At 45.2% G+C, this 27,190-nt stretch overlaps 1 protein-coding gene across 4 annotated transcripts in view; it reads left to right on the top strand.

The window, feature by feature from the left end:
- Positions 1-806: 806 nt before the first annotated feature.
- POC1B (POC1 centriolar protein B) overlaps positions 807-27,190 on the top strand; it is a 79,761-nt gene continuing 53,377 nt past the window's right edge. For 2 of the 4 annotated variants that reach the window (XM_073651642.1, XM_073651639.1), the window contains exons 1-9: positions 809-999; positions 7,148-7,232; positions 9,296-9,467; positions 10,439-10,618; positions 12,753-12,860; positions 16,795-16,910; positions 20,619-20,752; positions 20,985-21,053; positions 24,492-24,644. In XM_073651642.1, the coding sequence (XP_073507743.1) occupies positions 985-999; positions 7,148-7,232; positions 9,296-9,467; positions 10,439-10,618; positions 12,753-12,860; positions 16,795-16,910; positions 20,619-20,752; positions 20,985-21,053; positions 24,492-24,644 (1,032 nt within the window). In that variant the 5' untranslated portion in view covers positions 809-984. Of the gene's footprint in view, positions 1,000-7,147; positions 7,233-9,295; positions 9,468-10,438; positions 10,619-12,752; positions 12,861-16,794; positions 16,911-20,618; positions 20,753-20,984; positions 21,054-24,491; positions 24,645-27,190 lie in introns of all 4 variants that reach the window. The other 2 variants (XM_073651640.1, XM_073651641.1) reach the window with 2 other exon arrangements.

Below are 27,190 nucleotides of genomic sequence, written 5' to 3'. Positions count from 1 at the left end.
TCACCCCTGACACCTGGGAGCTCTCCCCCCTCATGTCACCCCAGACACCTGGGAGTTCTCTCCCTCATGTCACCCCTGACACCTGGGAGCTCTCCCCCTCATGTCACCCCAGACACCTGGGAGTTCACCCCTCATGTCACCCCTGACACCTGGGAGTTCTCCCCTCATGTCACCCCAGACACCTGGGAGTTCTCCCCTCATGTCACCCCAGACACCTGGGAGTTCTCCCCTCATGTCACCCCAGACACCTGGGAGTTCTCCCCTCATGTCACCCCAGACACCTGGGAGCTCTCCCCTCATGTCACCCCAGACACCAGGGAGTTCACCCCCTCATGTCACCCCTGACACCTGGGAGTTCTCCCCTCATGTCACCCCAGACACCTGGGAGTTCTCGCCTCCTGTCACCCCAGACACCTGGGAGCTCTCCCCTCATGTCACCCCAGACACCAGGGAGTTCACCCCCTCATGTCACCCCTGACACCTGGGAGTTCTCCCCTCATGTCACCCCAGACACCTGGGAGTTCTCGCCTCATGTCACCCCAGACACCTGGGAGCTCTCCCCTCATGTCACCCCAGACACCTGGGAGTTCTCCCCTCATGTCACCCCAGACACCTGGGAGCTCTCCCCTCATGTCACCCCAGACAACTGGGAGCTCTCCCCTTCATGGCTCCGCTGCTTGCCCAGTACAAGCGCTAAGGGACGAGCATTCAGAGCTGAGTCCGTAACTGCAAATGGACAGCTCCCCTCATGCATCCTCTCCCGTCACTATAACAAGAACACTGCGCATGTCCGCTCCTACACACAATAGGATCGAAAGTAACTCCCCTTCAAACACAACACCTTGGACGCTTCCTAGCTACTAAACCCACAGAAGCCCGCCCGTCCGAGCAGAGAGTAATCAAGAAGTCCGGGACGTCACGCAGCTCTAAGCACATGACTGAGAATTATCCTGGCGATTGGTCGCTTTGAATGTTCTACCCTCCATGGCGTCGGTGCTGGTGAGATTCTGACAGCTGTACTCAGAGTCACCGCTTCCCTGCGCTTCTGACTGTAGCGTCAGTGATGTTTCCTGGGTGGACTCCATAGTGTGACACTGACAAGTAGTGTGGTGGAGATATATCTTCTGTAGAGCGGATCTGTGGGACGCCACCTGTATGTTGTATGTAGAGCGGATCTGTGGGACGCCACCTGTATGTTGTATGTAGAGCGGATCTGTGGGACGCCGCCTGTATGTTGTGTGTAGAGCGGATCTGTGGGACGCCACCTGTATGTTGTATGTAGGGCGAATCTGTGGGACGCCACCTGTATGTTGTATGTGGAGTGGATCTGTGGGACGCCACCTGTATGTTGTATGTGGAGTGGATCTGTGGGACGCCGCCTGTATGTTGTATGTAGAGCGGATCTGTGGGACGCCACCTGTATGTTGTATGTAGAGCGGATCTGTGGGACGCCACCTGTATGTTGTATGTAGAGTGGATCTGTGGGACGCCACCTGTATGTTGTATGTAGAGTGGATCTGTGGGACGCCACCTGTATGTTGTATGTAGAGTGGATCTGTGGGACGCCACCTGTATGTTGTATGTAGAGCGGATCTGTGGGACGCCACCTGTATGTTGTATGTAGAGCGGATCTGTGGGACGCCACCTGTATGTTGTATGTAGAGCGGATCTGTGGGACGCCACCTGTATGTTGTATGTGGAGTGGATCTGTGGGACGCCGCCTGTATGTTGTATGTAGAGCGGATCTGTGGGACGCCACCTGTATGTTGTATGTAGAGCGGATCTGTGGGACGCCACCTGTATGTTGTATGTAGAGTGGATCTGTGGGACGCCACCTGTATGTTGTATGTAGAGTGGATCTGTGGGACGCCACCTGTATGTTGTATGTAGAGTGGATCTGTGGGACGCCACCTGTATGTTGTATGTAGAGTGGATCTGTGGGACGCCACCTGTATGTTGTATGTAGAGTGGATCTGTGGGACGCCACCTGTATGTTGTATGTAGAGTGGATCTGTGGGACGCCACCTGTATGTTGTATGTAGAGCGGATCTGTGGGACGCCACCTGTATGTTGTATGTAGAGTGGATCTGTGGGACGCCACCTGTATGTTGTATGTAGAGTGGATCTGTGGGACGCCACCTGTATGTTGTATGTAGAGTGGATCTGTGGGACGCCACCTGTATGTTGTATGTACAGCGGATCTGTGGGACGCCACCTGTATGTTGTATGTAGAGTGGATCTGTGGGACGCCACCTGTATGTTGTATGTAGAGTGGATCTGTGGGACGCCACCTGTATGTTGTATGTAGAGTGGATCTGTGGGACGCCACCTGTATGTTGTATGTAGAGTGGATCTGTGGGACGCCACCTGTATGTTGTATGTAGAGTGGATCTGTGGGACGCCACCTGTATGTTGTATGTAGAGTGGATCTGTGGGACGCCACCTGTATGTTGTATGTAGAGTGGATCTGTGGGACGCCACCTGTATGTTGTATGTAGAGCGGATCTGTGGGACGCCACCTGTATGTTGTATGTAGAGCGGATCTGTGGGACGCCGCCTGTATGTTGTATGTAGAGCGGATCTGTAGGATGACACCTGTATGTTGTATGTACAGCGGATCTGTGGGACGCCACCTGTATGTTGTATGTAGGGCTTATCTGTAGGATGACACCTGTATGTTGTATGTAGAGCGGATCTGTGGGACGCCACCTGTATGTTGTCTGTAGGGCGGATCTGTGGGACGCCGCCTGTATGTTGTATGTGGAGTGGATCTGTGGGACGCCGCCTGTATGTTGTATGTAGAGCGGATCTGTAGGATGACACCTGTATGTTGTATGTACAGCGGATCTGTGGGACGCCACCTGTATGTTGTATGTAGGGCTTATCTGTAGGATGACACCTGTATGTTGTATGTAGAGCGGATCTGTGGGACGCCACCTGTATGTTGTATGTAGAGCGGATCTGTGGGACGCCGCCTGTATGTTGTATGTAGAGCGGATCTGTAGGATGACACCTGTATGTTGTATGTACAGCGGATCTGTGGGACGCCACCTGTATGTTGTATGTAGGGCTTATCTGTAGGATGACACCTGTATGTTGTATGTAGAGCGGATCTGTGGGACGCCACCTGTATGTTGTCTGTAGGGCGGATCTGTGGGACGCCGCCTGTATGTTGTATGTGGAGTGGATCTGTGGGACGCCGCCTGTATGTTGTATGTAGAGCGGATCTGTAGGATGACACCTGTATGTTGTATGTACAGCGGATCTGTGGGACGCCACCTGTATGTTGTATGTAGGGCGGATCTGTAGAATGACACCTGTATGTTGTATGTAGAGCGGATCTGTGGGACGCCGCCTGTATGTTGTATGTAGAGCGGATCTGTGGGACGCCGACTGTATGTAGAGCGGATCTGTGGGACGCCGACTGTATGTAGAGCGGATCTGTGGGACGCCGACTGTATGTAGAGCGGATCTGTGGGACGCCGACTGTATGTAGAGCGGATCTGTGGGACGCCGACTGTATGTAGAGCGGATCTGTGGGACGCCGACTGTATGTTGTATGTAGAGCGGATCTGTGGGACGCCGACTGTATGTAGAGCGGATCTGTGGGACGCCGACTGTATGTAGAGCGGATCTGTGGGACGCCGACTGTATGTTGTATGTAGAGCGGATCTGTGGGACGCCGACTGTATGTAGAGCGGATCTGTGGGACGCCGACTGTATGTAGAGCGGATCTGTGGGACGCCGACTGTATGTTGTATGTAGAGCGGATCTGTGGGACGCCGCCTGTATGTAGAGCGGATCTGTGGGACGCTGCCTGTATGTTGTGTGTAGAGCGGATCTGTGGGACGCCGCCTGTATGTTGTGTGTAGAGCAGATCTGTGGGACGCCGCCTGTATGTTGTGTGTAGAGCGGATCTGTGGGACACCGCCTGTATGTTGTGTGTAGAGCGGATCTGTGGGACGCCACCTGTATGTTGTATGTAGGGCTTATCTGTAGGATGACACCTGTATGTTGTATGTAGAGCGGATCTGTGGGACGCCACCTGTATGTTGTCTGTAGGGCGGATCTGTGGGACGCCACCTGTATGTTGTATGTGGAGTGGATCTGTGGGACGCCGCCTGTATGTTGTATGTAGAGCGGATCTGTAGGATGACACCTGTATGTTGTATGTAGAGCGGATCTGTGGGACGCCGACTGTATGTTGTATGTAGAGCGGATCTGTGGGACGCCGACTGTATGTAGAGCGGATCTGTGGGACGCCGACTGTATGTTGTATGTAGAGCGGATCTGTGGGACGCCGACTGTATGTAGAGCGGATCTGTGGGACGCCGACTGTATGTAGAGCGGATCTGTGGGACTCCGACTGTATGTTGTATGTAGAGCGGATCTGTGGGACGCCGACTGTATGTAGAGCGGATCTGTGGGACGCCGACTGTATGTAGAGCGGATCTGTGGGACGCCGACTGTATGTTGTATGTAGAGCGGATCTGTGGGACGCCGCCTGTATGTAGAGCGGATCTGTGGGACGCTGCCTGTATGTTGTGTGTAGAGCGGATCTGTGGGACGCCGCCTGTATGTTGTGTGTAGAGCGGATCTGTGGGACACCGCCTGTATGTTGTGTGTAGAGCGGATCTGTGGGACGCCGCCTGTATGTTGTGTGTAGAGCGGATCTGTGGGACGCCGCCTGTATATTGTGTGAACTGAGGTCTAAGATGGCAGACATACAAGAAACAGAGGCATGTTCACACTAGCAAAAAGAAGCAAAACAAAAATATATCTCATACCCTACCATAATTATATATAAATGTAAAGCAAAATTTCATAATAAATATAGGGTACTTAGTGAACTATTTTTGATCAAAAAAAGTATACAAGCCGTCCCACCAGCGGCAAGGTGACCCTAAATTGGGACGGTACCTATACTGCCTATATTAAAAACCTTACTGTATATCAAAGTTGAAGTAATGCATATAAAAGGGTAGACAAATAGGACCGGGTTTTTAATATAGGCAGTATAGGTACCATCCCAATTTAGGGTCACCTTGCCGCTGGTGGGACGGCTTGTATACTTTTTTTGATCAAAAATAGTTCACTAAGTACCCTATATTTATTATGCAATTTTGCTTTACATTTATATATAATTATGGTAGGGTATGAGATATATTTTTGTTTTGCTTCTTTTTGCTAGTGTGAACATGCCTCTGTTTCTTGTATGTCTGCCATCTTAGACCTCAGTTCACATTGTCTGGTTTTTTGACTTGTTTGCATTCTGTGCAATTTAAGGGTGTGGCATGCCCTTTGTTGAGCTGATTGGTATATATGTAGCTTACCACGGGCCTAGGTGGTCTGGAGTTGGGACCCGGTCCTATTTGTCTACCCTTTTATATGCATTACTTCAACTTTGATATACAGTAAGGTTTTTAATATAGGCAGTATAGGTACCGTCCCAATTTAGGGTCACCTTGCCGCTGGTGGGACGGCTTGTATACTTTTTTTGATCAAAAATAGTTCACTAAGTACCCTATATTTATTATGCAATTTTGCTTTACATTTATATATAATTATGGTGGGGTATGAGATATATTTTTGTTTTGCTTCTTTTTGCTAGTGTGAACATGCCTCTGTTTCTTGTATGTCTGCCATCTTAGACCTCAGTTCACATTGTCTGGTTTTTTGACTTGTTTGCATTCTGTGCAATTTAAGGGTGTGGCATGCCCTTTGTTGAGCTGATTGGTATATATGTAGCTTACCACGGGCCTAGGTGGCCTGGAGTTGGGACCCGGTCCTATTTGTCTACCCTTTTATATGCATTACTTCAACTTTGATATACAGTAAGGTTTTTAATATAGGCAGTATAGGTACCGTCCCAATTTAGGGTCACCTTGCCGCTGGTGGGACGGCTTGTATACTTTTTTTGATCAAAAATAGTTCACTAAGTACCGTATATTTATTATGCAATTTTGCTTTACATTTATATATAATTATGGTGGGGTATGAGATATATTTTTGTTTTGCTTCTTTTTGCTAGTGTGAACATGCCTCTGTTTCTTGTATGTCTGCCATCTTAGACCTCAGTTCACATTGTCTGGTTTTTTGACTTGTTTGCATTCTGTGCAATTTAAGGGTGTGGCATGCCCTTTGTTGAGCTGATTGGTATATATGTAGCTTACCACGGGCCTAGGTGGTCTGGAGTTGGGACCCGGTCCTATTTGTCTACCCTTTTATATGCGTTACTTCAACTTTGATATACAGTAAGGTTTTTAATATAGGCAGTATAGGTACCGTCCCAATTTAGGGTCACCTTGCCGCTGGTGGGACGGCTTGTATACTTTTTTTGATCAAAAATAGTTCACTAAGTACCCTATATTTATTATGCAATTTTGCTTTACATTTATATATAATTATGGTAGGGTATGAGATATATTTTTGTTTTGCTTCTTTTTGCCTGTATATTGTGTGTAGAGCGGATCTGTGGGACGCCGCCTGTATGTTGTGTGTAGAGCGGATCTGTAGGACGACGCCTGTATGTTGTCTGTAGAGCGGATCTGTGGGACGCCGCCTGTATGTTGTGTGTAGAGCGGATCTGTAGGATGACACCTGTATGTTGTGTGTAGAGCGGATCTGTTTGGACGCCGCCTGTATGTTGTGTGTAGAGCGGATCTGTGGGACGCCGCCTGTATGTTGTGTGTAGAGCGGATCTGTGGGACGCCGCCTGTATATTGTGTGTAGAGCGGATCTGTGGGATGCCGCCTGTATGTTGTGTGTAGAGCGGATCTGTAGGACGACACCTGTATGTTGTCTGTAGAGCGGATCTGTGGGACGCCACCTGTATGTTGTATGTAGGGCGGATCTGTAGGATGACACCTGTATGTTGTGTGTAGAGCGGATCTGTTTGGACGCCGCCTGTATGTTGTGTGTAGAGTGGATCTGTTTGGACGCCGCCTGTATGTTGTATGTAGAGCGGATCTGTGGGACGCCACCTTCATTATCAAACATCTAAGAAAACACACCCATCATACTATATTTGAGAATGTTGATTTTCAGCACTGAGAGTGAAACTTTCTTTTCTTCAGCCCCACGGTATGTTTTCTTGCTAAATCCATAATTGATATAATTTATTGATGAGGGACTTTTGTTTGAACAGGAAGATCCGGCCCTGAAGCGCAACTTCAAAGGACATAAAGATGCCGTCACCTGTGTTGACTTCAGTTCTGACAACAAACAACTTGGTAATTATCTCATGAATTGTTTGTTTCCAGAAAATCTTAGTCCGGTGGGTTAATGTTTTTTTTTCAAAATGCTCAAAGTGGGCCAAAAAAAAAAAAAAAAACCCATTAATAGTCCCAATGTTCTGATAGTTTAGTTTTGTCTCTGAAGATCAGCAATGACTAACCAGGGGCTGAATTCGGCCTGTGTGCCTGCTCTATGTCATCTCATGTGTCTCCCTCGTGAAATAGAATAACCCCATAGTATCTTCCTGTATGTAGAACTACATTTCCCCTTAATTGTGTAAGTGACCACAGCTCCCCTTTGGTGACAGCAGGGGATCATTCGAATGTATGAGCGTTCAGCTGGGGATATGTTAGTGGGGTGCCCTTTAAATGGTTATTGTTGTTTCATCAAGCGTTGTATTACTAAATAGTATGGTTGAATATAGCAAGTTTTGGAATAAATATTATGTCGTATATACACTGCTCAAAAAAATAAAGGGAACACTCAAATAACACATCCTAGATCTGAATGAATGAAATATTCTCATTGAATACTTTGTTCTGTACAAAGTTGAATGTGCTGACAACAAAATCACACAAAAATCATCAATGGAAATCAAATTTATTAACCAATGGAGGCCTGGATTTGGAGTCACTCCCAAAATTAAAGTGGAAAAACACACTACAGGCTGATCCAACTTTGATGTAATGTCCTTAAAACAAGTCAAAATGAGGCTCAGTATTGTGTGTGGCCTCCACGTGCCTGTATGACCTCCCTACAACGCCTGGGCATGCTCCTGATGAGGTTGCGGATTGTCTCCTGTGGTATCTCCTCCCAGACCTGGACTAAAGCCTCCGCCAACTCCTGGACAGTCTGTGGTGCAACGTGACGTTGGTGGATGGAGCGAGACATGATGTCCCAGATGTGCTCAATCGGATTCAGGTCTGGGGAACGGGCGGGCCAGTCCATAGCTTCAATGCTTTCATCTTGCAGGAACTGCTGACACACTCCAGCCACATGAGGTCTGGCATTGTCCTGCATTAGGAGGAGCCCAGGGCCAACTGCACCAGCTTATGGTCTCACAAGGGGTCTGAGGATCTCATCTCGGTACCTAATGGCAGTTAGGCTATGTCTGGCGATCACATGGAGGGCTGTGCGGCCCTCCAAAGAAATGCCACCCCACACCATTACTGACCACTGCCATACTGGTCATGCTGAAGGATGTTGCAGGCAGCAGATCACTCTCCACGGCGTCTCCAGACTCTGTCACGTCTGTCACATGTGCTCAGTGTGAACCTGCTTTCATCTGTGAAGAGCACAGGGCGCCAGTGGCAACTTTGCCAATCCTGGTGTTCTGTGGCAAATGCCAAGCGTCCTGCATGGTGTTGGGCTGTGAGCACAACCCCCATCTGTGGATGTCAAGCCCTCATACCACCCTCATGGAGTCGGTTTCTAACCGTTTGTGCAGACACATGCACATTTGTGGCCTGCTGGAGGTCATTTTGCAGGGCTCTGGCAGTCCTCCTCCTGTTCCTCCTTGCACAAAGGCGGAGGTAGCAGTCCTGCTGCTGGGTTGTTGCCCTCCTACGGCCCCCTCCATGCCTCCTGCTGTACTAGCCTGTCTCCTGGGTAGCGCCTCCAGCCTCTGGACACTACGCTGACAGACACAGCAAATCTTCTTGCCACAGCTCGCATTGAAGTGCCATCCTGGATGAGCTGCACTACCTGAGCAACTTCTGTGGGATGTAGAGTCCGTCTCATGCTACCACGAGTGCGAAAGCACAACCAACATTCAAAAGTGACCAAAACATCAGCCAGAAAGCATTGGTACTGAGATGTGGTCTGTGGTCCCCACCTGCAGAACCACTCCTTTATTGAGGGTGTCTTGATAATTGCCAATAATTTCCATCTATTGTCTATTCCATTTACACAACAGCATGTGAAATTGATTGTCAATCAGTGTTGCTTCCTAAGTGGACAGTTTGATTTCACAGAAGTTTGATTTACTTGGAGTTATATTCTGTTGTTTAAGTGTTCCCTTTATTTTTTTTGAAAATGTATATTTTCTATATATTTTCAGCGTCCTCCGCTGCAGATGCATGTGTCATGGTCTGGAATTTCAAGCCTCAGTCTCGGGCTTTCAGATTTATCGGGCACCGAGAGGTTGTGACCAGTGTTCAGTTTTCTCCTACTGGACATCTGCTGGCGTCTGCTGCTAAGGACAGGACTGTAAGACTCTGGACCCCTAACATGTAAGTCCTGGACACAAATGGAGAAGAAATGGTATTTTGGGACCTTTTACATTTCTGTTCTTGTATATGCATTGGGCTTGTATACTCAGCGGTATTACATCAGGCAGTTTTCTAAGTACTTTTCCAGTCTAATTGTAATGACTCTTGCATTGTACCTATGGGAAGAAATTGGAGATTTCTTGGAATTCTTCCAGTGGTTTCATTTAGCTTTTCTTACAGTTTTATAGGTTTGCCATTTAATAGCTGTAAATTGAATTCTTAGGGTAAACTCGGTAATACATTAATGTTACCTTACGTTTTCTAGAGGATGGAAATTACATTAAATATAAAAGCAAGGTACAAGTTTCAATTCTTTGTCCAGCCCTTTGCACCTCCTTTTGTGAAATGGGCTCTGTGCTTTCTGCTAAATGGATATTAATTGATAGATAATGTAATAAATATACCATTTTCAAATCATTTTATTGAAAAATTGTCTTCCTTCCAAAAAAATATATTTCCAAAGTACCTTCTACTAAGTCTCTCCCATGTTTTCTGACCTGCTGCCCATTGCCTATTATCACGTGTAATCTGCCTAAAGAGACGCAGAGACAGATTACAGGAGGTGAGTCTGTCTCTCTGCTCCTGCTCTCCCGTCTGTTAAACTTTATACTTGCAAGACTGAGGGTCTGGCCTTTAATACAGGGCAGGCATACCATTGGATAATTGCAGGAGCAATGTTTGCTGGGAAGCAAAGGAAAGGAAGTTCCAACTCTTATAGTGCTGGCAGAATGCTGATAAGAGAAAGCCACCCACTCAAAAAGAAGGCATGACAAGTTAAATAGTATGAAATTAGGACAGTCCCTGGACATATTAGAATGGCATGTGCACCAAAAGTCGTTTCAAATTGTTATGGTGGATGAGGGCAGCAAGACCGGAGGACAAGTGTGATTTCAGCATGTATTCGTATATTTGTTTTAATTTTATTATTTCAGCAAAGGGGAGTCAACCATACTCAGGGCGCACACTGCTTCAGTGCGAAGCGTTGACTTTTCGAATGACGGCCAGTGCATTATCACTGCATCTGACGACAAGTCCATTAAAGCGTGGAGCGTCCATCATCAGCGCTTTCTTTTCTCACTGACCCAACATACAAACTGGGTTCGATGTGCAAGGTATGTAGTTACACATTGCCTGAAATACAGCTTGTTCAGATTCTGTCAGCAAAGGCGTCTAAATCTCTTGGGTTTTTTTGGGCGCAAATGCGAGGTCTTCAGCATTAAAATCCAGAATATCAAGAACTTTAAAAATGTCCTATCCCTGGGATAGGTCACACATATCTAAGTGGTGGGTTTCGGACTCCCGGCACACCCACGATTGCCTGTTTGCACCAGGAATTACCTAGTATACGCCTTTTCGAGACCTTCAGCTCACCCCCATTCACTTCTGTAGAACCTTAGCATCAGCACCTGAGAATGGCTACTACAAAGCGTATATGGAGCTACACTGTTCCGGCTTTGTCCACTATGTAGATTTCGCCTCACCAATATGGTATTGACAACTAAACCTGAATTTACACTGGCTGATTGTTGTGAGCGAGTGTTTCTAGGATCACTCGTTTCATGATAATCAGGCATTGCAAATAGGCTGCCAGTCGCCCAATAAATAAGCAAAATGCTCGTTGGGTGAAAGTATTTTTAAGCTTACTCAAAGATCCTAGTCGGCAGCTCATTGTTCTATGTAACCAGAACATGTGCTCCCAAGAACAATGGTAGTATACCCGCGCAGAGGGAGATATCACTGATCGTTGTCTGCACTTAGGAAATGTGGTCGACCTGTCTCTACAGGCTATTAGACGACCGCCAATCATCAAACAAGTGATGGTATAAAATCATTTTAATGGGAACCTGTCATGTAAAAAAAATTGCTTTTAACCTGCAGATATGGAGTCAATCTACAGGTAACGGCATTCTAAAATAGTGTTACCGCCGCACTGAAAGCACAGCTATCAGGAGAAAATAAACTTTATTTCTCCCTGCAGCCTCCACCTTTCAGTCATACAGGTGCGACCTGAGTGGCCTCAAGCATTGCTCAGTACCCCCTCTGTAATGACTGACAGCCGGTTCTGCTGTGATACATTGCTGAGTCTGCTGTCAGTGCCTTGCTGGTTTTGCCTCCATGACTGAAAGCGTGAATCGGAACAAAGATCACTTCCTCCCGGTAGCCAGGCTTTCAGTGTGTTGGCCGCATAGCTTTAGAACGCTATTAAGTTGCAGATTAATCCACAATCTGAAAGTTGATGGTACTGGACAACCCTTTAAAAGTGGTGTGTAAAATTATACAATATGCTATCCATATGTGATGGATGTGTTTTTCCCGAACTTAGAGGGATTGTTCTGATCCCAGATGGTTCTCTTGATGTTGCTCTTTGTCCCGCTACACCCGGTAGTGTAGTGGAGAGAGGTTGATTTTCAGTTGACGAGGGCACTGGCTAGGGGTATGCCATCGCTTTCAATCAGAAGGGAGGCTGAGGTATGCAAAACCAAATGGGCGGAACAGTGCGCTGAGGTGCTCGGCCACACCAAGGGTGCACCAAACATCCCATATATTAATAAAGTTGTTTTTCTGAAAATTGGAACAAGCTGCAGATAAGTTTAATAAGTTTGTGGCATTTAATCCAGTCTAAGTAAATGTCTATCATTATACCCAGGATAAGTCACATAAAGCCATTTTGTGTTGAAGGACAGATGTTTCTAAAATGTCTTTTGTATTTTTTTTTTAAATTTGCTCAACAACGTTCTGACAAATCAAATTTTGCCCATTGATGATGGGAAGCAGTATCTTATCTACAGGGTTTGCAAACACATATTTAGCACAGTCTTGTCTGATAGCCAGCCATCCCATAGAAGTGAATGCAGTGGTGGATGAGCATGCACAGTACCGCTGCGTTCTCACAGGGGTCTTTTATAGGATCAGTGGAGTCCCTGCTGACAAATGTTGTCCTAATGCCACCAGGGGGCAGCAGTTGCAGGCCTTGGACATGGCACTTGACGCTCTGATAACTAGTCTAATCTTTTCATTCTTACACAGCCCTGTGGTTTCTAATGGCTTCTGAGAGCGTGCACTTGCCTTGTGTACTGGCCAGTGGCGTCCTCCGCTGTGTCTTCCATACGGTATTAGCGCTGCTTTCTTGCTGTTCACTGTCAATGCTTTCACACTGATTTCCTTATTTGTTGGGTATTTAGACAATTTATGTAATTTCTCTCATCCGCGTCCTCTCTAGGGTTCTCTAATCTTTCTTCATTACAGATTCTCCCCAGATGGAAGACTAATCGCTTCATGCAGTGATGATAAAACCGTACGAATCTGGGACACAACAAACAGAGTTTGCATTAACACCTTCATGGACTACAAAGGGTAATTATTAATTATAGGCCAGCCGCTCTCATGAGCCATTATCCCAGCAATCTATGGCATTGATTTGGATCCCACTAAGCTGCAACTTATGTGGTTTATTGTATATTACCAAACCCGGGAACTTTAAAGATCTATGTTCTCCATAATTAATTTGCTCTCTTCTTCATGGAAGAATTGGAAGAAAGCTGTCTCGTTAGTGCCACCTATGGGTAGCTACTCTTTAACAGGACCTTTCACTGGATTTTTTAATTTAAACAGAGTTCCTCCTCCAATTGGTGCTGCATCATTGATTCTGAAACAGATTTTTCTTGTTTGGTGTGCCCCTCCATTCCAAAGTTATACCCCCTTGAAATAAAGATAGAGTTGTCCTTCAACCAACTGGGTGTATACCACAGAACTTCTCTGTTGGTGCGGCAGTGTTTTGATTTGCCAGCCTCAGAGGAGGAAAAAGTAAATGCCCACAGAGTAGTTGTGTTGTATACGCCCAGTTGGTTGAAGGGAAAATTAGCATCTTTATTTCCAGGGGGCATAACTTTGGAATGGAGGGGCACAGAAAAGGAGAAAAACTGTTCAGGAATCAGTGGAGCTTTGGAAATTGGAGGAAGTACTCAACTTAAATGTAAAAAATCCAGTGAAAAGCCTTCTTTAAACCCCTTCCCAAATATGATGCACCAGTATGACCTTTATCGGGTCTCATTTAAAGCAGGCTCAGAAACTGAGCCTGTTTTGTTGCCGGCCGATGATGCCTGTTTTATTCACCGCTGTAAGCCTGTTAGGCTGTGTGCCCACTTTGCGTTTTTGCCGCAGAATTTCCGCAGCGAAAACGCTTAACCCCTTCGCAACCCTGGGATTTTCCGTTTTTGCATTTTCGTTTTTTGCTCCCCTTGTTCCCAGAGCCATAGCATTTTTATTTTTTGGTCGATATGGCCGTGTGAGGGCTTATTTTTTGCGGGACGAGTTGTACTTTTGCGACTTTTTACGAGATTACTGGTTTTACCATATCGTGTACGGGAAAAAAATTCCAAGTGCGGTGAAATTGCAAAAAAAGGGCAATACCACAGATGTTTGTTTTCTTTTCTTTTTTTTTTTTTACCACATTCACTGAATGCTAAAACTGACCTGTCATTCTGATTCTCCAGGTCATTACGAGTTTGTAGACCTCGAACGTGTATATGTTCTTTTTATTTAAGTGGTGAAAAAAAATTCCAAAGTTTGCTTAAAAAAAAAAACAAAAAAAAAAAAGGCGCCATTTTCCAAGACCCATAGCATCTCCATTTTTCAGGCTCTGGGGCCGGGTGAGGGCTTATTTTTTGCGCGCCGAGCTGAAGTTTTTATTGATACCATTTTGGGGTAGATCCGATGTTTTGATCGCCTGTTATTGCATTTTATTGCAATGTTGCGGCGACCAAAAAACGGAATTCTGGCATTTTAGAATTTTTTTTCTCGTTACGCCGTTTACCGATCGGATTAATTCTTTTTTTATGTTGATCGATCGGGTGATTCTGAACGCTGCGATACCAAATATGTGTGTATGTTTTGTTTGTTTTTTATTATTTTATTTTGAATGGGGCGAAAGGGGGGTGATTTAAACTTTTATATTTTATTTTAATTTTTTTAAAAACATTTTTTTTTCACTTTTTGCATGCTTCTATAGTCTCCATAGGAGACTAGAAGTAGCACTTGTCTGATCGCCTCTGCTACATAGAGGTGATGAGTAGATCACCTCTATATAGCAGAAATGCTCCTGTGCTATGAGCACCGACCACTAGGTGGCGCTCATAGCGATCAGCACATGACAACCACTGGGGTCTGCTGCAGACCCAGGGTTATCATGCCCACGCATCGGTGACCCATGATCACGTGACGGGGTCACCGATGGGCGGGGTAAGTGACGCGCTTCCGGCGCGGCGATGTTAAATGTCGCTGTCAGAGATTGACTGCGGCATGTAACATGTTAACAGCCGCGGGTGGATTGCGATTCCACCCGCGGCTGTTTCGAGCTCATGTCAGCTGTAATAATCAGCTGACATGTGCCCGGTTCAGTGTGGGCTCAGCACCGGAGCCCGTGCTGAACAGGGGGTGACAGCCTGGTGCGTACGAATACGCCACAGGCTGTAAAGGGGTTAAAAAAACGCTTGGTAATACGTGCCCCATGGTCCCCAATGATAATCTGCATGTGCTGTGCACATGCTGCGGAAATTTCCGCTGCAGATTATCATTGCGGAAAAATATGCAGCATGTCCATTAATTTTGCGGACACGCAGCGTAATTGCGGCCATTGACTTTCATTGAATCACTTAATATCCGCATGATTACATGTGCACAAGTGGATATTATGCGATTTAATATGCGGATGGTAACTGGGTCTGGAGAAGAGGAGACTCTCCTCCAGACCCGGGTACCATAGTATCTGTTAAAAAAAAGAATTTAAAGTAAAAAATAAAGATTATAGTTACCTTCCGATGTCCCCCGGTGTTTTCTCTGCTACTTTTCTATCTGTTGTATGGGTCGCGGTGGTGTGAAAGGACCTGCCATGACATCATTTAGTCATGTGACAGGTCACCTCAGGTCCTTTCACACCACCGCGACCCATACAACAGTATGGTATAACAGCGGTATAATCTTTATTTTTTACCATTCTTATTCTATTTTTTTAACTAACTTGGTCACACTATATAAATCCATGCCATTTGCATGGATTTATATAGTGTGACCAAGTTGTCAAGCACTTTCCAAGTGATGCTAAAATCGCTTGGAAAAGCGCTTGACAACCCGCATGCGGAAATTCATGCAAAGACGCTTCTACCTGGCAGGAAAAAAAGCATGTAAAATCCGCATGTGTATTTCCTGCCAGGGAGAAGCAGAATTTCTGCATTGTGGGCACTTAGCCTTAACCTACTAAATGCAGCTGTGACAGTGGCATTTATAGCATGCTGTCCAGAGGCGTGCTGATCCACCAGCCCTGTGGCCCCCCACAACGCAATTGCTGGGTGCCGTAAGAGTTGCTTTAATGACTGGGCGTCTGCAGAAGACCCTATGCCTGTTATTATGGCACTTCTGTGAAACTTAGCCTGTGGCTGGCATTCATTAGAGACCGTGAATTTTAGCATATACTGTGATACCACCCCCGCAAATGACGTCACTAGTCTCTGAACAGTGAGTATCCTGACAACGCACTGCACCGACAGGGAGCGCTGCTCTGTTACCGGCTCATTACTACTGATCTGAGCTGGCAACACAGAACGCACTGTGAATGTCCACATTGCACAATAAGTGTGCGAAGACTAGCCCTGCCCTTGAAATGAGCATCACTGATGATGCTTTGTTTCAGGGAGGGTGACAGTGACCACAGCCTCTGCCCCCCCTGATGTCTCTTCGTTTGACCATCCCAGCATGCACTGGGATGCTCAAACGAAGCGTCTAACAAGAAGTAGGGGAAAAAATACAATATCTGTTAGATGGTGTAGTTGGGGGAACAGTAATGAATTTTTAATGCAGTCATATTAGAAATTAGTTTAGATTACGGCACTAAATAGATAGCGATTTAGATGAAAATTTCTTTGACCTTCGGACCCACCCCTTTAAAAATAAACAAAACAAACATCTGGTAGCACTGTATCCATAAAAGTCTAATCTATCAAAATATAAAATTAATTAATATGATCGGTATACAATGTAACAGAGAAAAAAAAATTTAAATGCCATAATTGTGGTTTTTTTTTTTTTGTGGCAATACCGCAAAAAATGCTGCATATTCTAATGGAATTAGAGCACAGCTTGGAGCAGCAGCATAAAACTGCCCCTTGTCCGAACTGTCAATCTTCAGGGCCTCCTATCCCCGGGAGCCGTGCTCTTCTGAAGAAAAGAGGTTTTAAAGAGGTTGTCTGGGTTGTAAAAAGTAAACCCACATTTGCCTGTCTTCCATTTCTTTCAGGCATTCCAATGATGTTCACTTTAATCCATCAGGAACGTGTGTCGCCTCGGCATGGTCTGACAGTACAGTGAAAGTCTGGGATATTCGCATGAATAAATTACTGCAGCATTATCAAGGTAGCACGTTGTAGGTGCATAAAATCTCAGCAACTGATTATTGGATATAAGATGGGAACAAAACTGCTTTATCCCAACAAAGATGCGGAGATCTCTACTGTTGCATGTGCTGGACTCTGATCGCCATGTGAAATGCTGCAGCTCTGGACTGTATCTTTCTGATGTTCTAGCTGTAGTTCAGTTCCTGTGATCTGGTCCACATTCGTTAGTGAAAGGACATCTGATAATTTGGAATTGCCATTGCTAATAGATGGGCTGGCCTTTGAAGGGGGTTAAAAAGCATCGGTCACCAGGTCAAAAGTGGCCATTTTTCTAGTGTTGAGCATGTTTTATTCCCACTGCTCCCCTGTGTATTCCTCTTTTCTCTTTAAATCCACCGTATGATTCCAGAGATGAAAGCTTTTTTCATTGCTTATTATTCTGGTCCTTACAAGTGGGTGTGGTTGTCAGGGTAATAATGTAGAACAACCAAAATATACGCCCCCACAGAACGCTGCGAGTCACGCCCCGGTAATGGCCGTAAGATTTAGCACTTAAGTAAAACATCCAAAATTCTGGAACCGTACGGTGGATTTTTAAAAAAAAAAAAAAAAAAAAAAAAAAAAGCAAAAAAAACTATTATTCAGGGAAGCCGCAGGAGTAAAGTGATTGTACCAATAATGCAGTATTTAATGAACAGTAAGAGAGCAGGATTGAATTGAATCTGTCAGCAGGTATCTGATATGTAATCTGATAGCAACATGATGTAGAGGCATGTGAGACCTAGTCAGGCAATGATAATCTGCTGATAAAACACTGATTCTATTGAAACTACAGCACACAGCCTAGCAAGTGACACATCCCCGGAATCAGCTCACTTGCACTAAATTATGCTTCTCTGAGATTAAATAGCAAAAACCTGCTGAAAGATTACCTGTAATCTGAGCGCAGCAGGTCAGGTAGCTTGGTATTGTACTACTAATACCAGGCTATCGAGCTGTTCTCTCTGAAGGAAGGAGTCACTGCCGTAGGGTAGCTCTGATTGGTGAGAACAGCGCTGCAGAGATGTCTTCTTCCATTAGTGAGAACAGCTAAGTAGCGTGATGATAGCAGTACAATACCAGGCTGCTGGACCTGCGTTCACTGCTGCTGTTGTCGCTTCAGTTTTCAGTCCACAGAAGTGTAATTCTCACACTAATGTGCTGTGAACACTGGCTCTGCTATGTCAGCATAAAGCCTTATTCAGCTGCTTGTAATTCAGACTTGACGATGACCTAGCAGAGCCATGTATGTAATCCCATCCAGCGTAATACACTGCGCTCAGCCCTGCATCTAATCCCATCTTGTGTCGCGCACTCCACTGAGCTCTACATCGGTTCCCATCCTGTGTCGCGCACTCCACTGAGCTCTACATCTGATCCCATCCTGTGTCGCGCACTCCACTGAGCTCTACATCGGATCCCATCCTGTGTCGCGCACTCCACTGAGCTCTACATCGGATCCCATCCTGTGTCGCTTACTCCACTGAGCTCTACATCGGATCCCATCCTGTTTCGCTTACTCCACTGAGCTCTACATCGGATCCCATCCTGTTTCGCTTACTCCACTGAGCTCTACATCGGATCCCATCCTGTTTCGCTTACTCCACTGAGCTCTACATCGGATCCCATCCTGTTTCGCTTACTCCACTGAGCTCTACATCGGATCCCATCCTGTGTCGCGCACTCCACTGAGCTCTACATCGGATCCCATCCTGTGTCGCGCACTCCACTGAGCTCTACATCGGATCCCATCCTGTGTCGCGCACTCCACTGAGCTCTACATCTGATCCCATCCTGTGTCGCGCACTCCACTGAGCTCTACATCGGATCCCATCCTGTTTCGCGCACTCCACTGAGCTCTACATCGGATCCCATCCTGTTTCGCGCACTCCACTGAGCTCTACATCGGATCCCATCCTGTTTCGCGCACTCCACTGAGCTCTACATCGGATCCCATCCTGTTTCGCGCACTCCACTGAGCTCTACATCGGATCCCATCCTGTGTTGCGCACTCCACTGAGCTCTACATCGGATCCCATCCTGTTTCGCTTACTCCACTGAGCTCTACATCGGATCCCATCCTGTGTCGCGCACTCCACTGAGCTCTACATCGGATCCCATCCTGTGTCGCGCACTCCACTGAGCTCTACATCGGTTCCCATCCTGTGTCGCGCACTCCACTGAGCTCTACATCGGATCCCATCCTGTGTCGCGCACTCCACTGAGCTCTACATCGGATCCCATCCTGTGTCGCGCACTCCACTGAGCTCTACATCGGATCCCATCCTGTGTCGCGCACTCCACTGAGCTCTACATCGGATCCCATCCTGTGTCGCGCACTCCAGTGAGCTCTACATCGGATCCCATCCTGTGTCGCGCACTCCAGTGAGCTCTACATCGGATCCCATCCTGTGTCGCGCACTCCAGTGAGCTCTACATCGGATCCCATCCTGTGTCGCGCACTCCACTGAGCTCTACATCGGATCCCATCCTGTGTCGCGCACTCCACTGAGCTCTACATCGGATCCCATCCTGTGTCGCGCACTCCACTGAGCTCTACATCGGATCCCATCCTGTGTCGCGCACTCCACTGAGCTCTACATCGGATCCCATCCTGTGTCGCGCACTCCAGTGAGCTCTACATCGGATCCCATCCTGTGTCGCGCACTCCAGTGAGCTCTACATCGGATCCCATCCTGTGTCGCGCACTCCAGTGAGCTCTACATCGGATCCCATCCTGTTTCGCGCACTCCACTGAGCTCTACATCGGATCCCATCCTGTGTCGCGTACTTAACTGAGCTCTACATGTAATTCCATCCTGTGTAGTGCACTCCACTGAGCTCTACATCTTAGCCCATTCTGTATCACGCACTCTGCTGAGCCCTGCATCTAATACCATCCCATGTCACAGTCTGCTGAGCCATGCATCTAATCCCATTCCGTGTTCACACTCCATTGCACCCTGCATCTGATCATATTCCGTGTCACACACTCTGCTGAGCTCTGCATCTAATCCTATCCCGTGTTGCACACTCCATTGCACCCTGCATCTAATCCCATTCCGTGTCGCGCACTCTGCTGAGCCCTGCATCTAATCCTATCCCGTGTTGCACACTTAATTGAGCCCTGCATCTATTCCCATCCGGCTTTGCACTCTCCACTGTGCCCTGCACATCTTAAAGAGAATCTGTTTCCAGATTTTTGCTACCTCATCTGAGAGAAGCATGATGTAGGGGCAGAGACCCTAATTCCAGCAATGTATCACTTACTACTTGATGCAGTTTTGATAAAATCACCGTTTTATCTGCTGCAGATCTAGCTGTGCTCAGATTGCTGAGCTCTGTATAATGCTGCCCACATCACTTACCGCGTCTGCAAATCGGTTGTGGGTGCGGGATTGTACAGAGCTCATTAATATGGAGGACTAGATGGCAGCAGGTTTACTTGTCCTGTAGTGATGACCTCCTGCTGATAAAACTGTGATTATGTCCAATCTACATCAATCAGCCCAATTAGTGACATATCGCTGGAATCAGGGACTCTGTCTCTACATCATGCTGATCTCCGATTAGTTGCCACAAATCTGGTAACAGAGTCCCTTTAGCATGTCCATTTTTGTGGTGTAGAAGTGCCCTTCTTCAGGCAAGAGCCAATACTCTCTAATATAACGGTGTGAATGTTCCTCAGTCCACAGTGCCGGGGTGAACGGTCTGTCATTCCACCCATCTGGAAAGTTCCTCCTTTCTGCTTCTAATGATGGTACTGTGAAAGTATTGGACCTGCTGGAAGGAAGACTGCTGTACACACTTCATGGACACCAGGTACCAGATTGTCTTTCACCACCAGCCATGGACATAGTTGATGTAGTAGAAATTTGTATTTGCTGTTTATTTTAAGTTGTATGCCAGTTTTTCTATGTAATAGCCTGGGGGTTGTGTCTCTGTCTATAAGAATTAGTGAATATGTTTAATCCTAGCTCATATATTTGCTTTTATGCTTCCCACTTTCCCCCAAAGAAAACTGGAAACCTTGTATTATGTGTTTTATCTGCAGGGCCCCGTGTTGTCTGTGGCTTTCTCAAGAGATGGAGACCAGTTTGCTTCTGGAGGGACAGATGCACAGGTCTGTCACTAAGTTCAGCATACAAGTATATATAGAATGAATAATACTGCCGTTAAATAAATATAATGTATTTAGGTGCCCAGTGATATGCCATTAGCTTTTAAAGGGAATCTGTCACCAGGTTTGTGCCTGAAAGCAGCATAATGTAGAGACAGAGAACCTGATTCCAGTGGTGTGTTATTTGTTGTAGCTTTGATAAAATCACTGTTTTACCAGCAGGAGATTATCACTAGAGGACTAGTAAACCTGCTGCCATGTAGTCATCCATATTTATGAGCTCTGAATAACCGCACCTCAACCACTGATTGGCAGCTTTCTGTGCACGCTGTTCATAGGCAGAAAGCTGCCAATCAGTGGTTGAGGTGCGGTTATTCAGAACTCTGCACTAGAGAACGGTTATAAGTGCAGCATCTAAAACTGATTTTATTAAAACTGCAGCAAGCATCCCAGTAAGTGACACATTGCTGGAATAGATGTCTCTGCTCCTACAGCATGCTGCTCTCAAAAACCTGATTGCCTTTAATAGGATGCATGGGCCATGTATAAAACTAAACTACATAAACTTTACATGCTGACTCCTAATAGTGTGTAATGTAATCACTGTTAGGATTTTGCTGTTCTTGAACTCACGGCAGTCACACAATCGCTCATGTGTGTTATACTTGTGATCATTTTCTCTTCTGCTTCTATCAATGCAGATCATTGAGAGCAGTGGAAGAAAAAGTGGTTGGCTTATAATCGCAAGCGTGCAACTCGTGTGACAACCGCTGTGAGTGTCAAACAGCCCAGACAACCCCTTTTAAAGTATTCCTGTGGTATGAATATATGGAAAAAAACAGGTGCTTTTACATGGATTGGTGTATGTTAAAGTAAGGAGAGTATTAAATGATAAAAATCAGTAAAACCTAACCCATAATATATAAAAGATATAGGCCCTCATCCATCAAGACTGGTATGAATAACATCCGTCTTGATCAAGGGGAGCCTGATGCAGTTGGGTAGAGCCCGGACTTCCCAACACCTATCCATCGGATCAATGGCCAGGTTCGTCTCATTTGAACATTAAAGCAGGTTGTTCAGATGATCGACAAAAGTTGTGTTGCCTGGACCGCCGACGCACTTTGTAGATTTACTTCTCTGATGGTCTCCCAAGAAGCCTGCCTCCTTCACTAGTGTTTCTCCTGGTAGGTTACTGGTCTGAGCTCTTCTACATCCCAGGGGAATCTAATCTTTGTCTTTCCCTATTGCGGCAGGATTTCCCTTCTTCATCTTGGACAGAAGATTTTGAATGTCTGTTAAGCTCAGGATTCTTCAGATTGAGTCCAGAACTCCTGTTCTTCCTTGCAGATGCCCCCGGTACAACTCGTAGATCCAGATAGACCTTTCCCAACAGTTTCCTCCTCTACCCAATTTACTAGCAGGACTGTTGGGTCTGTAGTTTGAAAGGCTTCGGGCCTTTTGAATTAGGTTTGTCTGACTAGGATTAAGGAACAAGGGCCTTAGACGTCATGTTTCTACCATTACATTTAGAATGCCCCTTGTTCTTAGGTGAGAATCTGTGAGCAGCGTTCCTCCTCTTTCATTTTTGCTTGCCTGTCTTGATAAAGGCTTGACTCCTAAGAACTAGTTTTCTGCTTTGGCTTTCCTGGTCCAGCAGAACTTAATCTGTAAACCGTAGGTTAGAACAGCCCAGGCAAGGCTAACTTGGGGATACTGTATAAGCCTCCAAGATCTGGGGGACCTCATTATGGTCTTGGATGCTCTTCAATCCTCTCCTTTCATGCCGACTAGAGGTATATCTCGGGCTGGACTTTCCGGCATGGTTATTTATTTTCCTCTTCATTATCACTTCCATCATGCTAGGCTCTGAGTAGTGGCTCTAGCCTGTCTCTCTCCTTCTCCAGGACAGAGCGGTCTGACATTCGGCTCCCTCTTTTCTCCTTGGGGTGTTCTCTACCTTTCACCTTAATGAAGAGATTGCTCTCCTTTCTTTAGGTACTTTGCCTGTCTCTCACAGTTCCATTTAGACATTTGGTTGCCTTGTGGATCATTCTAGCATGTTCTGGGAGATGTCAGACTGCTTAGACAGCTACCATTGTTCTCTGGTTTTGATCTGCCAATGCAGAAGGTTTGGCGGGCCTGCTAGGGTATGACTCTTCTCACCACAAGGTAGAAGCCTTTTGGGTCCTCCAGGCGTCTGTTCTTTTATTTCATAGGGCCGCTACTTTAATCTTCTGTCCACAACTTTGTGGAGCTGTTAACTTTGCGTCTAGGAATGCAAATCTTAGCAGAAGGATACTACAAGCAGCAGTTGAGGGATTGCTATGCTTCCTTCTGCAGTACTGGTATTAGTTTTCCCACCCCAGAGACTGCTTTAGGGTGTCCCATGGTTCCTGTGTCCCCCTAACAAAGCGACTCAGAAATAATGATTTTTGGTACTCACCGTAGAATCTCTTTTTTGTAGCCTTCATTGTGGGACACAGCACCCTCTCTTCTTTGAGGTGGGGGTGGGGTTCTTGGTTTTGCTCCTGGGTGTCGGCTGCCTAGATGTAGCCAGGTGGGAAGGGGTACGTTTTTTTTTTTAAGATGTATTCTCGGTGTCAGCCTACAGGTGGCAGCGTATGAACCCTTGGTTCCTGTACTCCCCAATGAAGGCAACAAAAAAATAGATTTTACAGTGAGGAACAAAAATCTTTGCATCAGATTTCTTTGATGAATCGGGGCCATTGTCTTGAACATGTGAAGGGCAGCACCTGATAGAAGTCATCTTAAGGTTCCCCTACCCATGTTAGCCCTTCTTCAGTACTCTCTCCTCCACAAGCTATGTGCTCTTATCTCATAAACATGGGTATATCCCTTTATCAGTTAACTTCTTTCCATATGATACTTGGTAACTTGCTGATCGGTTGGGGTCTGACTCTCTGCAAAGCCCCTTCTGAATGAAGCAGTGGGTGGACGTGTGCACCAATGTGCCATTCTTTAAAAGACTGCCAGAAAAAGCTGAGCCCCCACCGATCAGCAAGTTATCACCTTTCCTATGGATAAATGATAACTTCTAAAAAAAAAAAAGGAGCAACCTTTTCATGGAAATATATGCACTGACATAAAGATGTAACTGACATAACATAAATGATATATTCTTAGCCAATGATGGGCATTACCTCTGGACAGTAGGTTGATTTTTATGTTATTAATTGCTCTGTTAATGTGGATGTGGCAGTGACTAATGTGCATTTTTACCTTTTTCTTTTAGATAATCTCCATAATGGACTTTCTGCTGCATGTCCCAGTGTAATAAGTGCTGCCACATGTAATACACTAGGAAAGCTTAGCAGCTTTCCCAGTTGGTAGAGACATAAATAATTCTTAATAAATACTGTAAATAAGTGTCAAAAATGTATAAAAGACATTAGTGACAGTTTTTTATGTGTATTATAGGTTTTAGTCTGGAAAACAAATTTTGACCAATTTGAAAATAAAGAAATGAATAAGACCCAACAGAAGAGGCTGATCCCTGAAGCGCCGCCCCATTTAAATGACATTTATCCGCGCTCTTCTCACTTCCACACCAGCAATGGCCTTTCCATTGAGGTAATATACCAGTCACTGCTTTCTCTTCATGAAATAAAATATTATAGTGTATTGGTCCTGAACAATTCTAGAGTTTCCACTTTACGTACTAGGCAATATCTTGGCTCTTTTCAGCCTGAATCATTGCTTCAGTTTTTACAGTAACTGTGACAGTGATAACAGACCCCATTGACTACTAATGACCCACCAGATTTTCCTAACTTTAAGGAGTTTTCTCATCTCTAAGATCCTATCCCAGTATATAGTAGGTGTAATAATAATAATATTAGGTAATACCTCCAATTAGAAATGTAGTATAGTTCTTCTGATTTGCTATGTCGCTTACCCCATGTGCAGGGCATTGCAGTAGCTTAGCTATCCATGGTTGCGACTATGATCTTACAGATAGGAATACCCCTTTTTAAGCTTATTCTATGATTTTCAATCGCAAAGTAAGTACAGGTGAAGCATGTTTTCTATGGACTTCACCTATATGGGCAGTACGCTGCAAAACACAGTGAGGCTATGTTCACACGACCATATATTTGGGCCAAGTGCTCTCTGTGCAAACAAATGGCCACATAGACAGCACTTGGACCAATGTTATTCAGTAGGGCTGTTTGATGACTGTTTTATTTTTTTTTATATGCACTGAAGGTCCATGTGAACAAAAAAAATCACCTATACAAGTCTGTGTGGTCTAAAATAATTTGATCCCATATGGATTGTCCATATTGTAACCAATTTTATGGATACATTGCTATTAAAGGAATCCGTCATCAGGTTTTTGCTGCGCCATCTTAGTGCAGCATGATAGTAACGTAGGTTGAATAAAGACCTAGGTCCATAAAGTTCAACCTTTCTCCCCTAATTGTACTCCTTACACTAACACTACACTAACTTACTAACTAACTGGGACTAGGCCTCACAAATGTATTATTATTACTATTTTTATTATTGCTGCACTATTACAGTTAAAAATGTACCGTTTCTAATTAAATTTTTTAATCAGTTTTATATTTTGTATTACTCTTGTGATTCCAATAATGGTATTACTAAAATTCCTATGCCTAAATCTGTTGATCCAGAAGAAGCCAAAAAGCTGTTATACTGTCGGCCATTACAACCTCTTGCTGTAGGGCATTCCACAGTCTGACTGTAAAGAACCCCTTCCTGTTTAGGTGCCGGAATCGCCTTTCTTCCACCCGCAATGAGTGCCCCCTGGTCCTTAGTATGGTCTTTGGAAGGAATAAGTCATGTGCTAGTCCTTTGTCCTCCTTTGTCTGGTCCTCTTCCTCTCTGAAGAGACGATTTGCATATTTCCCAGAGGAGCATTGTGGCTTTAAAAGTCTCCTGACTAAACATGCTTAACATGTCGCTCTCTGCAAGGAGAAATGTTACCCCTTAGATACCGGTCTGACTCCTCTCACCCAGCCAAACCAGAACTCACGCTTTGCTCTGACAAGGGGCAGTACCCCGAAACACAGTGTCTGCAAATTGAGTTTCTGGTTCTGGCTTATATCCTAAGTCATGTGATAAGGCTCGTTAAAGGGTCACTATAGTCCTTTGTATTGACCACACATATATTTATACATTTAAATGAGATCTCCTCTGAGGCATTGTTTTTCTAAGCTAAACTAGCTCAAATTCTTCAACCTCTCATCATATGAGAGGCCTTCCATCCCTTCTAGTAATCTAGTTGCCTGCTTTTGAACTGACTCTAACTTCTGAATATCCTTTTTAAAATGTGGAACCCAAAACTGGATCCCATATTCCAGATGTGGCCTCACCAGTGATTTATAAAGGGGTAACAATACGTTGGGATCGCAGGACTGTATTTCTCTTTTTATATATCCTAAAATCTTGTTTGCTTTTGCGGCTGCTGCTTGACATTGAGTACTGCTGCTCAGCTTACTTGTAACCAGAATACCCAAGTCTTTCTCCTGTTCTGTAGTCCCGAGTATACTCACATTTAATGTATATAGAGCAATAGGATTACTCCATCCTAGGTGCATTACTCTACATTTATCTACATTAAAGGGGTATTCCCATCTCCAAGATCCTATTCCAATATGTAGTAGGTGTAATAATAATAATATTAGCAAATGCCTCCAATTAGAAATGTAGTTTAGTTTTTCTGATTTGCTATGTCTTTCCTCATGTGCAGGCATTACAGGACCTTTAGGTATCCATGGTAACGACCACTAACACCTAGCTAACTGTCTCTATATCAGTGGTCATAACCATGGATACTTAAGGTCCTGCAATGCCTAAAAGAGACATAGCGAATCAGAAAAACTATACTACATTTTTTTTCTTCTGGATGAAAATCAAACCATTTTTTATACACTTGCGCGAACTTAGCCATATTTTGGTTTTTACCACAGATTTCTCAGCCGAGCAGCAAAACTACTAATACCATTTAAAAAACATATATTTTTCAATGTTTTGCCAGCTTACGAACACATACAGTATTAAGAATATGCTTAAGGGAAATTCAAGCAAAATGTAGAGAAAGGTGAGACTTGTGGTCTTTTGATCTAATGGGATTAGCATAACCATTAACT

Source organism: Phyllobates terribilis, unplaced genomic scaffold (genome assembly GCF_046119375.1).
Source record: "Phyllobates terribilis strain yellow unplaced genomic scaffold, ASM4611937v1 Scaffold_11__3_contigs__length_659146591, whole genome shotgun sequence".
NCBI classification, from domain to species: Eukaryota; Metazoa; Chordata; class Amphibia; order Anura; family Dendrobatidae; genus Phyllobates; species Phyllobates terribilis.
The sequence above is the reverse complement of the archived record's forward strand: the minus strand, read 5'-3'. Positions and strand labels throughout refer to the sequence as shown.